At 43.4% G+C, this 15,193-nt stretch overlaps 1 protein-coding gene across 1 annotated transcript in view; it reads right to left on the bottom strand.

Annotated features, from left to right (window-relative positions):
* Positions 1–788: 788 nt before the first annotated feature.
* abcc10 (ATP-binding cassette, sub-family C (CFTR/MRP), member 10) overlaps positions 789–15,193 on the bottom strand; it is a 21,601-nt gene continuing 7,196 nt past the window's right edge. The window contains exons 7-22 of the mRNA XM_008284245.1: positions 14,905–14,984; positions 14,362–14,533; positions 13,203–13,301; positions 12,735–12,924; positions 11,293–11,370; positions 10,061–10,249; positions 9,587–9,725; positions 8,815–9,007; positions 6,931–7,274; positions 5,911–6,080; positions 5,635–5,795; positions 4,514–4,767; positions 3,627–3,772; positions 3,023–3,120; positions 1,808–1,920; positions 789–1,255 (exon numbers count right to left, since the gene is read on the bottom strand). Coding sequence (XP_008282467.1) covers positions 1,120–1,255; positions 1,808–1,920; positions 3,023–3,120; positions 3,627–3,772; positions 4,514–4,767; positions 5,635–5,795; positions 5,911–6,080; positions 6,931–7,274; positions 8,815–9,007; positions 9,587–9,725; positions 10,061–10,249; positions 11,293–11,370; positions 12,735–12,924; positions 13,203–13,301; positions 14,362–14,533; positions 14,905–14,984 — 2,562 coding nt within the window. The 3' untranslated portion in view covers positions 789–1,119. The remainder of the gene's footprint in view (positions 1,256–1,807; positions 1,921–3,022; positions 3,121–3,626; positions 3,773–4,513; positions 4,768–5,634; positions 5,796–5,910; positions 6,081–6,930; positions 7,275–8,814; positions 9,008–9,586; positions 9,726–10,060; positions 10,250–11,292; positions 11,371–12,734; positions 12,925–13,202; positions 13,302–14,361; positions 14,534–14,904; positions 14,985–15,193) is intronic.

A 15,193-nucleotide genomic window follows, 5' to 3' on the forward strand; every position in this document is an offset into this window, starting at 1 on the left:
ATCCTTCTACACCCAGTTGGATTTTGCAGTATGCTGGGCTTGTGTGGCCCTCCTGACCCACAATCCTCTGCACAGTGGAACGTACATCACAGTCTGTGTGACGACAAACGAGCTCGAGCCACCGAGAGCGCTCATGTCACACCTCAGGATGTGACGGTGAAAGCTTAAGGTGCAATATTGTCATAAATGTAGGTTGCATTTATGCTGCATGCAACAGTACAAACTATAAAGAAAAAGTACGCAATATGGACACAAACACTGCAGCAAAAAAACAATAAATTTGGTCTAAAACAACGGATGACAACGGAGCGACTGATCCCACGTAGAGCTGCAGTAATAAATTATATAAATATGTGAAGAGAAATTATTGCTCTACCGTTACAAACGAGCCTCAAATTAGACAAAGCAGGCAAAAAAAGTGACTTAAAGCTGCAACAGGAAGGAAAAAAATAAAAAGGAAATATGAAAAAAAAGCCCTAAAAACACTAAAATTCAACATTTATATGAATCTTCACACAGGACTGGAACCAACTCCGGAGTCTGTTCAACCCCATCAGCCACCATGTTGGCTCTGTTCAACCCCATCAGCCACCATGTTGGCTCTGTTGCTTCCCATAGGTCACTTGCAAAGACCTGCGACTGGCCTCCCATCGCTTCAGACATTTTCTAAAGCCTGAAAGTGGAGCCAAGAGCAGGGCAGCAGTTTAGTTTCCTCTAAGATTACTTGAATTTGCTGAAAGCTTAGTTTGGAATTTTTGCTCAGTAGTAATAAAAAAAAAGAGTCCAGCTTTAGGGGAAGTGGAGTTTTTTTTACTCTACATTGAACAAAATGCAGGAATTCGGGGGAGAGGAACATTGTCAAGTCTGCTTCAGCATTAAAAATCATCTACTTTCAGAAAATTAAACATCAGCACAACGTAACATCAATACGTCGAGCAACCCAAACATCCACCTCTGAGTCCGAGCTGCAGGTTTAAATGTGCTTCACCTGTACTTTGGGGCTGTGATGTAAAAGTTCTAGATGTGTGTGACGCCTCATGGTTGGTGCTGTGAAAGCCAGCGAGTCTTCAGCATAGAAAAATGTAGATTTTCAAAGATTCCCTTCTTCAGGTGTCTGCCTCACTGTCCTCCATCGCCAACCAGTCGGTGGAAGATGGAGTTGTCGGTTCGGCAGAGAGCAGCAGGAGTGTCGAACTCCACCACCTTTCCAGCTTGCATCACCAGCACTCGGTCACAGTCCATGATGGTGTTGATCCTGGTCAAAGACACGGACAGAAATGAAGAATGAGTCAAGAGTCCATCCATCCATTATCTATACACCGCTTAATCCTCTGCAGGATCATGGGGGGCTGGAGTCTATCCCAGCTGACTCAGGGCGAAGGCAGGTTCACCTGGACAGGTAACCAGTCTATCACAGGGCTACACTTAGAGACAGACAACCAAGCACACTCACATTCACACCTACGGACAATTTAGAATCACCAATTAACCTCAGCATGTTTCTGGACTGTGGGAGGAAGCCGGAGAACCCGGAGAGAACCCACGCTGCACGGGGAGAACATGGAGACTCCACGCAGAAAGATCCCGGGTGTCGTTCTTCTAGCTGTGAGGTGCTAACCACCGAGCCGCCTTGCAGCCCCAGAGTCAAATCTGAAATCAACTCTTCCTTCAAAAAAACCTGTTTTACAAGGACTTTAAAAATGTAGGTTTGCTTGTGATGTAAATGAAATGCTGCAGCTATTACGGCACAAGGCTCTGAGACAGAAAGGATTTTTTTATTCAAGACATGTGAGTCAGAAAACGTTACCTGTGGGCGATAGTGAGGACGGTCTTGTCCTGAAACTTCTCTCTGATAGTCTGCTGTAGTAGTTTGTCCGTCTTCTGATCCACGCTCGCCGTCGCTTCGTCGATACACAGCACCTACATGGAGGGACAACACCTCGTCATACGTTCCAGTGTTAGAATTTGAAGGTATTTATTAGAAACAGAAGCTGCAGCTGTGTAGGAATGACTGAAAATGATGCAAAGAAATGAATAGAGACAGCATCAACCACAGGATCAACAGTATCAGGAAAACATGTTCTTGTTTTGATGGTTGGATGAGGTTGAATGTTTAACGTGTTTAAACAATTTGCAGTAGTACATATGAGTGAATGTTCACAGCTTCTGTAGGACCGGGTTCACTTCTAGAGCCGTCAGAGGTAAAGTGGTTCACACTTAGATGGAAAATTAAATGTCTTTAGAAGCACTGATGTGTTGCGTTTGTTCTTTCCTGTACTGCAGAACCAGAACAAGAACAAAAGCCTCGGTCAACGCCTGTCTCAGCGAACAGGCTGTCAAGATCTAAACAGGTTAAGGAGTGCCAAGGTCATAATTAGAACAAATCAAACGCAGCGCCATCATTTCTTTTGTCGCCAGGTGAGTTTTTATTATGTGGGGAGTAATTAAATTGCCAGAACAAGCTGCATACTTTTAGGTCTTTAAGTCTGCACGCTAACAACTCTCAGCAGCAGCATTTAAGTGAAAAACTAAATGTGTTTGGTTAGATAAACCTCCAGCTCTGCTTCACCTGCTAGTCGACGGCTTTCTCGCCTCGTTACATCACACCGCTGCAGCAAACATGACACATATCGGGCTGCAGTAATCTGGGTGCAAAAGTATTTTAAATGCACCAGAGATGTCCAAACCAGAACACGAAGGTGGTTATGCACGCTGTTATATAAGGTTTGTGAAAATAGAAGTCATAAGAACAAATTAAAACCGTATATTGGCACAACTTGGGCAAGATAAAAGAAAAAACTCTGATGGTCACCATGTGTCCATCATATTAAGTCACATCTTCTGTTGTCGTCTTTAACTCGAGGCAGCAGCTGTTCTGTTTCCTCGTAGCGCGGCTGCCGTGTACCAACAGTTATCTCAGTTGAAAACAAAATGTTTCCGTTTTTACTGAATTGTTGTTTTTTGTCGCCTGGAACGCTGCAGGCTGTTGGTGCTTCGTGTAACGACACCACGGAGGTCTCACCTTGGCCTGTGTCAGCAGAGCTCTGGCCAGACACAGCAGCTGCTTCTGTCCTGCAGAGAAGCACTTTCCTCTCTCGCCCACCTCAGCATCCAGACCACCTGATATTCACACACACACACACAGCATTAGAGATCCTGCAGCTGATACCGTCGCATACACCTGCTCAGGCATCAGTTTGCCTGTTAAATGATGACGTGTTTAATAAGATCAATTAAAACAGAGAGAAGAGAAAAACAAAGACAATGATGTTAGATCATGAAATATAGTTATCAAAGCATCGAGTCCAACTTCTAGAACGCTAAACAAACATAAGTGAATGGATAACGAACACAGCGGCTGATTTAATGCGTTAAAACAACTCGATCATTAATATCAGTCAGTGTTTTTGATCCACGCTTATTTTCTCCACAGACGAGGCTTTTGAACCAAAACAAACATTCTGTACCACCGGCTGCACGTTCATCGTCCATGTGACCAACAGGAACAGCAAAGGGTGGCAGTGAGTCAGGTGGTTTCACAGCAGACACACCTCGACTGAGAAGCCATCACTGTGCTCTGAGGCTCATCCTGAACCGACTGTGTCACTTTACTAACAGCGTCTCACCCATCCTGCTGACCACAGCGCTGAGGTGACACTGGTCCAGGACATCCAGCAGCTGCTGCTCCAGGTGCTGCCCACGGGGGTCCAGATTCTCCCTGATGGTCCCGCTGAACAGGAAGGGGTCCTGAGGGATAATGGCCAATCTCGACCTGCAGAGGGCGCCAACATCACCGCACAGCGCAGTCAGCCACATGTTATAGCAAAGATGGTACCGTGTGTGTGTGTGTGTGTGTGTGTGTGTGTGTGTGTGTGTGTGTGTGTGTGTGTGTGTGGTTCTGTGTGTGTTGTCATGGCAGAGTGTGTTCCTGGACACACCTACTGCGGTGAGAACTGAGACAAAGTAAAGTACTTTGGCACTTGTTTATGTCTGTTTGCTCCGTCAACATGACAGCGCGTCACAACTGTGAATGATTCAGTCATGAACCTTCAGAGGAATGTAGTTGGGATCAAAATGATGAAGATCGAGTTCAGAGATGGGTGTGGTCCATCCAATGAGTACTCACGTAATGATATAGCAATGACGACTAACATCGGGGCGAACAACAACACAGGTGTGATCCCCTCGCAGGAGGAATGAAAAACTGTGATTATCTCTAAAAATGTGTTGATTTGACATTTCACAATTTGTCGTGTGATTTCCATATGCTTACTGTTACCTGTTTGAAAAATGTTTCCTATTATTATTATTATTATTATTACACCGTGTTGTTGTTCTTCCCAACAGTTTGTTTCCTTTGTTTCCTTGTCTACTGCTTTTTTCTTAACTGATGTGTGCTGCTGTCTGTGTCGGTGTTTCCCTGAGGTACCCCACTAAAGGGATCAATGAAGTTCTATCTAACCTCTGATCTAATCTCTTGTATAAATTTCATCCACCACCAATTTGAGCTCACCTCAGCTGAGCCAAGCCCACGGTGCTAATGTCCAGCTGATCCAGAAGAATCTGGCCCTGGTTCAGGTCCACCATACGAAACAGTGCCAGGAACATGGTGGACTTGCCAGAGCCCGTACGGCCCACAATGCCTATTTTCTCCCCGGGTCGCACAACCAGGCTCACGCCGTCCAGGGCGTTAGGAAAACCGTCCCTGTAGGCCAAAGCCACATCGCGAAACTCCAACCAGCCCTGCTCAGGCCATGCAGGAGGCAGCTGAAAAATTTAATTCAATATCAGGTTTTTGTTACCATACCAATAGTCAAAGAGCCAAAAACAATTTCTGCATAAACAGGAGAAGAAAACAGACCAGAGTCACCACAGAAATGAAGTGTGTGACCACAACCACAAATATAGTACAATCTTGAAGACACTTGCTGTAGCCTCGGCTGTGGAGTTGTTTTTTCATGAGTCAGAGAAAGTTAGACCAAATGCAGAAGTCCTGATGCTTCAAGGGAAAACAAATCTGAAATGAGTCACTACAACAAAACTAAACGTATTAAGATATCGTTATCAGAATAGTTGGATTAGTTATATAGTTAGAGTACGACAGTGTAACTGGAATGCCTGTGGATTTAGTGTCTCAGTGTCTTTTGTCTCTTCGTGTAACGTCAGACTGATTTCCTGATGTTGAGATCCGGACTTTGTGGGAACCAGAACATTCACTGCAGGACTCCCTGTCGTTCTAGTGGCTGAATACAGTTCTCAGTGACTTTGGTTCTGTATTTGGAGTCTTTGTCATGCTACAAAATGATTTTTTAAGACAGTCGGATGTCTGCCTGATGTTATCAGAACCAGTGAAGCAGTGTGGAGAACCGGCTTCAAGCAACAGCAGCACTTTATCTTCACCTGTCACAGGAGACGGGGCGATATTTAAGATAAAACTTGTTTGTATTCAGGGAGGTGCAGGTTGTAACCTGAGGCTGTAAAGGAAAGGATACTCCTGCACTTCTGCATGTCATGTTACGACCAAAAAGCAAGCTCCATTTACTGAAGTAGGTCATAAGATACAGTCAGGAGCTCTGGAAAGACCTGATACCGATACCTGATGTTAAGTTAACGTCAGCAGCAGCGTGGTCTGACCTGTGCGTTCTGATGCTGTGGCTCCATCGGCAGGCCGGTGGTGTATTCTTCTGTTCGCTCCACACTCACCAGCTGGATTTCAGTCTGTGTGAAGTTAACAATGAGGCCAGCCAGCTGCGCTGTGATGGACAGAGAGTAGGACAGGGACAAACCCACCAGACCTGACAGGAACACACACACACACACACACACACACACACACACACTTAGTTTTACTTAACACATAATTAAACATCTCATACACGGGGGCACAGCCGTCACATTCAGCTGTCTCACCTGGATCAACAGAATTAAAGTGATGCTGAATGACAGCAATCACCCCGAGGGCTGTCACCACAGCAACACCAATCAGCTGCAGGCGGATGTTCAGCCACTGCGAGGCTGCGTTGCTAAGAAACAGGCAACGTTGGTTCTGCTCCAGACGCTTGGAGTTCTCCTCCTCAAATCTAAAACAACAGCAAACAGTCCCTTTAGAGTTGTGTGTCGAGAGCCACTTAGCGCTACATGTGATGGCTGTGAAGACGTAATGAAAATGGCACTAAAACGACACGCCGACGCAAAAAAATAAAAAAGGTTTTTGCTAAATGACATCAAATCTATCATTACTGCTCGAAGACACTTTTGTCAGATGTTCTGGAGAAAGTGTGCAGATGTTTTAAGCTACATTTGCAGTTTTAACCTCCATAAAGCAGCTGTTTGTTTTAGAAAAGTGTACAGCAGAGTATAAAAAGGCCTGTCAAGTGTGCTTTTGATTATGGAAGAAGATATCTCATAAATAATGAGTGACTGTAGTGGACTTATGTATTTGTGATATTAACAATATTTTAAGGTTTTACAGTAAGAAGAGAAGATTTTTGATATAATGTCTCGAAACAGCTAACGACCAACAACTTAAAAAGGAAAAAAACTGTCATTTTGTTAAGAACAAATCCTTAACATCTTGTATAATATGTAAATTATGTTTAAACAATCAAACCTTGCTGTGATTATGTTGTAAAGGTCATTAAATGTGGATAAATTGGTACAAATATAAATGTTGTTAACAGTAAATCAGCCAGTACAGTATTAGTGGCTACTACCAAAATACACAAATGCAAAAGAAAGGTTTGAAGTAATTTAATAAATTAATTTGAAGAGCAGTTTATTTTTGCACTTGTCCTCCAGACTACACATTTGCACAACTCTTCTATAACAATTCCTTCATATCTACATTCCAGTAATTTAAAAAATACATGTATCTGATGTAAAAATCTTCATGTATTGAGCTTTGAAAGGGTCCAACTTCCTGTCTCTCACCTGGCAGAGCTGGCGCTGGCCCGGATGGTTCCCAGTCCGGTCAGCGTCTCAGAGAAGTGTGAGTAGATGGGCGACAGAGTGAGGCTGAAAAGGCGCTTCAGCTCCCGAGAGGTGTGTCTGTAGAAGTTCTGCGTGCGGTGGTAGACCGCGGCCAGGGGAATCAGCGCGACCAGGACCCACGGCAGGCCGTAGCTGATCATCACCAGCATGCCCAGCAGGCTAACAATGTTGGCCAAGAGGATGTTCAGGTTGAAGGGCAGGCTGTCGTCCACAGTGTACAAGTCTGAGGAGAAACGGTTCAGTATGCGGCCGATAGGGGTGGTGTCGAAGAAGGACACTGTGGCCTGCAGGACACACAAACAAGAAGTTATAGAAACGATTATGTATATGAATTATTTTGGTTAGCTTTCATTCAAACTTTAAATTAAACATGGGAAAGGTAGCAAGACATATTTTTTAGAATCCACGTGAAGGCTCCTCTAACACATATTTTTAAATATAGTTGCAAAATGGGAAGTGCAGCTGGTTCAGGAAGTGTTTTTTCCCCATTCTGTATTTGGACTGCAAGGTGGTTCAGTGGTCAGCACCGTCGCCTCGCAGTTAGAAGGTCGCCGGTTCGCATCCCGGTGAGGACACACCGGATCTTCTTCTTCACACAGTCCAAAAACATGTTGAGGTTAATTGGTAGGTGTGAATGTGAGTGTGCTTGGTTGTCTGTCTCTAAGTGTAGACTGGTTACCTGTCCAGGTGAACCTGAGTCAGCTGGGATAGACTCCAGCCCCCCATGACCCTAGTGAGGATTAAGGTGTGGATAGATGATGGATGGATATATTTGGATTTCCTTTTTCTCTTTGAAGCAATGTTACTGAACAACCCTGTGGGTTTATGTTGTTTACACCAGTTATAGTTATTTTTTACTTCTTTTTTGACAAATTAAGATTTGTTTGTCATTTTGTCGTGCTGGAAGGGTCTAAAAAAAAAAAACCAACGGTACCCACAAGCGTTTTGCACCACTGCTGCGGAGAGGACGCTGCTGAATTTAATCCAAACTGACACTGAAGTCATTAAAGCTGATTAATAAACCTTTTGTGTTCTGATCACAACAAATCCAGCTCCAAACCAATTAATGCTGTCGAGGCACCACAACTGTGTGTCATGTACCAGTTTCAAAGGGAAATCCTAATGGAGGTTTTACTTTTGAACCGGGGGGGAGTGAAATTGCTTCTTCACAGATCTATCAACAGTGGACCACATTACCAGAACCCACAGAGCTATCACCTGACTCGATGGTTCCCAGTTTGCTAGAAGAAGCATTTTAGCACTTTAGCTTGGCTTGGTTCTAGTGTTCTGGTTCAGCCGGTGTGCCTGCAGCTGGCATGTCCTTACGTAGACACACAGATAAAACTGCTTTTTCAAATCTGTACACATTCAGCATCCAAGATTCTGGAAAAAAAAGCTGTCTGGAGCGACTGAAGCAACAGGAACAATATAAGCATGAGCTGAATGAGTCTTAAAAAACTCAGCTGAAGTTTGGAGACAGTGTTGTTCTATTTGAAGTGATTACACAAAAGTATTGATTAATAAAACTGCCCTGCACATCATTAGCGATGTACTTTAAGCCACTGAGCAGAACAGGCGGGAAGTTTGAGCAGAACACATCCTGTTCAAGGGCATCTGAAGCTGGAGGAAGACTTTGTTTCAATAACATCCTCCTATGAGCGAGTCTGGAGTTTCAAACTGGCAAACTCTCAGTCACCAGCCTGCTTCTCTAACCTTCAGCTACTGCTGCCAAATATGATAAACACTCAATCTGCTCAGCTCAGCTCTGACTGCTGGCCCGGGCGGTCTGACAGGTGCTCAGGGCTCAAAGCTCAGATGACGCACCTTCAGCATTCGATCCAGAAGTCTGTCGTGGATGGCAGAGGCAGCGCAGATGACTCCGTAGGCAAAAAGAAAGGCTCGCAGGGCAGTGAAGACGGTGTTGGCCACCGCGATGGAGCCGTAGACTGTCAGGTAGAACTGGACATCTGTGCTCATGTTGTTGGAGGCAAAGGCTTGCGCAGAGGGCAGAGGAGATCTGGAAGGGTGGATGTGAAGATTTCATCTCAGTGACAAGGTGGAGCAATTAAGGGAAGGTCGATGAGTATAAAAACAAGATTACTTGAAAGTACAAAAATACATTTTAGGTTTCAGCTGTTGGCGAACTAATCAGAAACTTTCATAAACAACAAATACTGCATGTCACTGTGTCCTTATTTCCTGAACTAGTCTTGATGACGTGTTGCAATTCATTAAAATTCATTATGAAAGTAAATAAGATATTTTATTATTATTATTATTAGTAGTAGTAGTAGTAATAATAATAATAATAATAATAAACAAAAATATTGTTATAATAAAATAAAAAATGAAATAAAATAAATTACCTTTTGTTTTTGTTTTTTTTTTATCTCTGATCATCCCACAGCTAAGTTAACAACTGCACACAAAAGTAAATCTATTTTGTCAATACTTGCTTTCTTGAATCTTTCTGTGTAATAACTAGTATCAGTTTTCACACTATTTCCAAACTTTTAAACTCTATTTTAATTTAAAATTTTGCTGTGTTTGCCGTGTTGAAGTGTATTGTTAAAACATTATGAGCTGTCAAACTCACGTTAGCCAGCCAGGTGAGATAAGCAGCAGGTGAGGGGAACTGTAAACAGCTGAAGAAGAACCGTTAGCGCTGGTGGAACCGTTGTTCTTTAACTCTGAGATCCAGTGGAACAGCCACCAGTCGGACGCATTCTTGGATGCTAAATGACAAAAAAAAAGCAGTTCTTGTCAACATAACTGTGGAAATGAAACAAGAAGAGAGTCTTTTTTTTTTCCTTTTTAGACAGAATACACTGAAGCCTGATTAAACAATCCAAACAGCTATAATAATAACACCCCAGAGTGCTGAAGAGGAAAACAGAACAAACAAAACACCCTTTTAACTGAACTCACCTTAATACTAATCAAGTTATTAAAGCTTGTGATCTACAAACTCATGACAGAACAAAGACATAAACTGGTGACTAGAAGCATTTGTTGAAGGTCATGAGTGGACACAGATTAAACTGAGAAAGGTCAAGCGGTTACTCCAAACCTTGCATGAGCAGCAGAGACATCAAGATGGAAGAGGCCAGCACTCCGCCCACAGCGAGCCAGTAGGTCCGGTAAACTCCCCATGCCAAGCCGCCCACCTGCTTCTGCTCTGAGCTCAACAGGTCGGGATCATCGTCCACACGCAGATCAGGGGGTGAACCCGACTCCTCCTCATCCTGCTCCATGCCTTCTGGTTACCATCAAAACGGGACGAGAAAAAAATGTAAGATTTCTCTACAGCTATACTAGATTTGATAAACAATCAGTAGCAGTCTTAAAGATTACATTGTCCTGGGGAATTTACCCAACAACAGCAGTCAGTCTACAGCCGTGCTAGCAGCTATGTGCTTAGCAGTGCTTCTAGATCATCGCTCATAGCAAAGTACTTCAAATCAAACAACCTTATTTGTCAGTGCACACAACCAAACAAGAAAAAAAGCCTCGTTTAAGGACAACAGGGTGTTTGTTGTTATTTCTGTGTAGTCTAATTGCCTTCACTGTATGCGGTAAGCAAACAGATCATGCTTGCAGTCATGTGAGGACAGCCCCAAAGGCTCATCCTGAAGCCAGAAAAGCCCTGGAATAGTAATTAAATAGCTCGTAAAACATTGTTGTAGTATAGCCGTGTTGAAAAGGTAGGAGTGAGTAAGACAGTTAACCAGCTTGGCCTTGTTCAGAAGTTCAAAAGGCAGATGGAGGGATAACACCAGCTATAGAACAGCTAGTTTTGAGTGACAGATATATCCACAGGCTGTACTGATCATCCAGACACTGTGTCGTGTCACGTCCACCTGAACTCCTTTGTACCTGGTGTGTTTGCTAAATGTTGCTTTCTGGTCCCGTCTGATGAACATGTTCACGATGACACTGTTGGTGTTTAGCAAGTATACCGTTCACCATCTCAGTACACCATTAGGGTAACATCACCAAACTGGGAATGCAGCTGAGGTTTGCAGTGTTTGATCATTCACAAGAGTGAAAAAATAAAATAAAAATCACCTGATGATGGCGCTAGAGGAAAAGTTAAGAAATCTCCAGAGCAGAACATGTCGAGACAGAACCCTGATGGCACTAAACGGATTGTTTGTATTGCTGAAGTCTTTGATTTTCTTGATAGCATAAAAGCATTTACGAAATAATGTACTGATCACGAATGTCGCAATGTTTTACAAGATAAGTGACTTGGTAGAGGAAAAGTTTTAGTCTATCACTTGTAACTTGAGGCACGCGTACCTTTCTCCTTCATGTTGTGATCATTCTTCTGTTTCTTGGGCACTGCCTCCACCAGAGGAAGGATCTCTGCTGGTGTGCCTGTTTGACACAAAGGAATAAGCATAGCTGTAAACTTCCAGTCAACACGCACAGGTTGTACAACATTTCACATAAACCCAACTCACTTAAGATGGTGCTACTCTTACATGTAATAGTTGTTTTTCTAAAATTAGCCAGTGAGCTAAATACAAACAATGGAACGAAGCTGATTTTTACCAGAGCCATGAAGCCCTCCAGCAGGTTTCCTATTATTCTAATTAGCTATGTTTTGAGCTATTGTGTATTCTGAATTCTGAACCTATGATCCTATTTTTTCTACTGAGCACAGTGCACGACCTTGAAGATAACAACTGAAACTCCTCTATTCTGTCAGTTAGGATTGTTACTTTAGACACACACCGTACCAACAGCATCCACACATGATGCTTACCACATTTCGAGAACAGAGCACGGAAGCCTGTCCACGTCATTGGTAACTGGCCAATTATTCTCGGTTGCGTACAAGTCCAACCTCTGTACGAGGCAGGCCCAGCCCAAGAAGATAAATGTGAACCGTTTTCGGATCTTTTGGTAGAGATCTCGCGAGAGCCCTGTCACTCCAAGCCCAGCGCCGCCTCACTTTACACAAATAAATTCTACATCTGTGAACTGAGGATTTCTCCGGTTTGTTCTTTGGCTTCCAACTGAAGAATCGGGTCCAACACCGTCTCCGTATATCAGCTGTCAGAGACTAATGTCTTGTGGGCAATGCCTGTGTTTACAATATTTATAATGATGTAAAATAATGTTGTTTAAGTTGATAAATGAGACAAATTACAAGAAAATAACTCTAATTAGTTCTGGAATATAGCAGCTTACCTATTCATGACCTCACAGTAGATAAGATAAATACTACAGTTGTTACTAAATGGTGTAACATCATGAGATAATGAACATGTAGGACTCTTTAACTGAGTATAAACAGCAAATTGCCCTGATTTTGCTTGTAAACACCAAAAAGTCATCTTACAATATTCTTTCTGGACCAAAACAATTAGTTAAATTTCAGTCCCATGAAAACATTAAAACCTGACGACAACTTTATGTGTAATTTTCAACTTTTTGATTTAGATTTTGGGCTGCAAGGTGGCTCGGTGGCGTGGGTTCTCTCCGGTTCTCCGGCTTCCTCCCACAGTCCAGAAACATGCTGAGGTTAATTGGTGATTGTAAATTGTCCGTAGGTGTGAATGTGAGTGTGCTTGGTTGTCTGTCTCCAAGTGTAGCCCTGTGATAGACTGGTTACCTGTCCAGGTGAACCTGCCTTCACCCTGAGTCAGCTGGGATAGACTCCAGCCCCCCACCACCTTAGTGAGGATGAAGTGGTGTATAGATAATGGATGGATGGATCAGATTTTTGTTTCTACCTGTTTTGATTATCGTTCCGTTGTCCATTAGCACCACCACGTCAGCTTTGTTCACAAACTCTATGCGGTGCGTGCAAAGGATTCTGGTCTTTTCCCTGAGCAGCTCGAGGATACATTTCTTCATGAGGTGTTCGGCAACGTCGGTGTCAACTGCTGCCAACGGATCATCGAGGAGGTAGATGTCTTTGTCCTGGAGTGGTGAGGTTAGGCAGGAAAAGGACAGGAGAGAGAAGCATCATGTAACACCTGCAGATCATCTCTAAACACTGCTTTCCTGGTTTCATTATTGTTTATAGGCAGCACATATTACATTTTAGACATCTGGCCAACTGTCTCACTCAAGCGGGCAAGATGCTAGTGTCTCTATTTTAATCCCTGTTTTCTGCAGATTAACATGTTTGTTTGGTAAAACCTCCTCCGCATCTCTCTGAGCTTGAAGCAGATGGCTGGATGGTGCAGAGGACTGACCATGTAAACAGCTCTGGCGAGGGCCAGCCGAGCTTTCTGTCCTCCGCTTAGAGTCACTCCGTTCTCACCCACTTCTGTCTTGTCACCGTTTGGCAAAACCTGGAGACACAGAAGCACAGGCACTAAGACTCTTTATAAAAGGAACAGTGAATCATATCTCAATTTTGAAAAATGTTCTTAACGTATTTTGGTAAAATCTGCTAAAAACGTACTAATAGAAGCTTGGGCTGCAACAAACTCACAAGAAAGGCTGTCCAAACTAATAGAGATGCATCCTCTGTGGACAATGAATGTGCATATTGTTGTGTTAAGTGATGATTAGAAAGGAAATGTTGATCAGATGGTGTTGTGCAGAAAAGGTCACAGTCCACCTTAATTAAATCTACGGTCCAAAAACATCCAGACTTTATAGATCTCTGTCCAGAAGATAAGTACATCTCACTCTGGGCTAAAGCGCTGGACTGAACTGAACTGTGATCACCATCTTTAGAATCCACCTCTCAAAACAAAGTGTAAATTCCCAGATGAGCCAAACATCACAGCTACTCAACCAGTATTCAATGTGTCTGACGAGGGACAAATTGTTGTGGCTAAATGGCTGAATTAGAGCAACTCCCAAAATGCAAAGCTTGTAGGCTGGTCCCATTGAGCAGTGGCTACTGACAGCAGTTCAAGGAGGAACAAACCTACAACCAATGACATGGTGTTGGAGGATAAGGTAGTCTGACAAGTCAGGACTTAAAGGATCTGCTGCTAACATCTTGGTGTCCAACAGGACACCTTCAGAGGTCTCCCAGAGTTCATGGCTTGGTTGTTTTGGTGGCAAGTCACAGGAGCAACAGGACGATAGGCACAGACGGTCATAATGTTTTCAGTGTCATCAGTGTCTCCCAGTCAGCTCGCCAAAAGATCAACATATGACAATAATTGGAGTAATCTGTACAAATACAGTAAGGAAGAAATATAGAGATTGGAATCTCTCTGAGGTCAAGACACCAACCAGCGTAAGACATCAGAGGTGTTTCCCAACCCCCCATCTCCTGTCATGTCTCCACTACTGCTGCTTAGTAAAGGCCTAAAACACCAGCCCCACGACAAACACTCAGAGACGAGCAGAAGAGGAGAAGGTGAGTCCTCAGAGAGGGAGTCACGATCGTACATTGAGGTCATCGGAGAGCGCGCAGGCCTCGATCACAGCCTGGTAGAAGGCAGCATCGTAGTCTTTGCCAAACAGGATGTTGTTTCGCACTGATGCGTTCTGGATCCACGATTCCTGAGCGGCCAGACCAAAGCCGACCTCTCTGTCTGCCACATAGAGCACTCCACTTAGCCTGCAGACAAACAAGGAGCATGAATGGACCTCAGTGCAGCCGAACAAACAGCCACTTCCTCTCCGTCTGTGTACCTTAGACTCTAGAACAATTGCACTCTTGAGCTATTATTAAAAAGCTGCTCTTGTGAAGTCTGATTCTGTCTCCATTTGGGATGAAACGCATCATTTAAGGCCGTTCGTGTGTTGAGCTGTATGACAGCCTCTGACTTGTCAAATAACTGATTTAATTCTACGTTGGAATATGTAAATAGATCTCTAACTTTCACAGTGTTCCAGAAAATCCCTGCCTATTGCAAAAGCTCTGGATGAAAGCAATCATTGTCTAAGTACAATCTAAATATCTTGAGTAAAGCTGGAACAGTGGTGTACCTGTTGAGTTCTCCAGTGAGAGCAGCCAGTAAAGAACTCTTTCCACAGCCGACCTTCCCCACCACAACGACAAGAGAGCCCTGAACCAGACAGACATGAACAACGTTAGTGCTCAGGTTACCCTCAAACTGTTAAATTAGAAAAATTCTGACACAGAAAAAAAGGTCATCGAAGCTTTTAAACGCTTAATTCAGTCCCGATGTCATTTTTTTAACTTTCAGAGCCCAAACTGGATTACGGTCGAGACACATCACTGAATTTCAGATCAGCCGTCAGTTTCTTGTTATAT

Source organism: Stegastes partitus, unplaced genomic scaffold (genome assembly GCF_000690725.1).
Source record: "Stegastes partitus isolate 25-593 unplaced genomic scaffold, Stegastes_partitus-1.0.2 Scaffold352, whole genome shotgun sequence".
Lineage (NCBI taxonomy): Eukaryota > Metazoa > Chordata > Actinopteri > Pomacentridae > Stegastes > Stegastes partitus.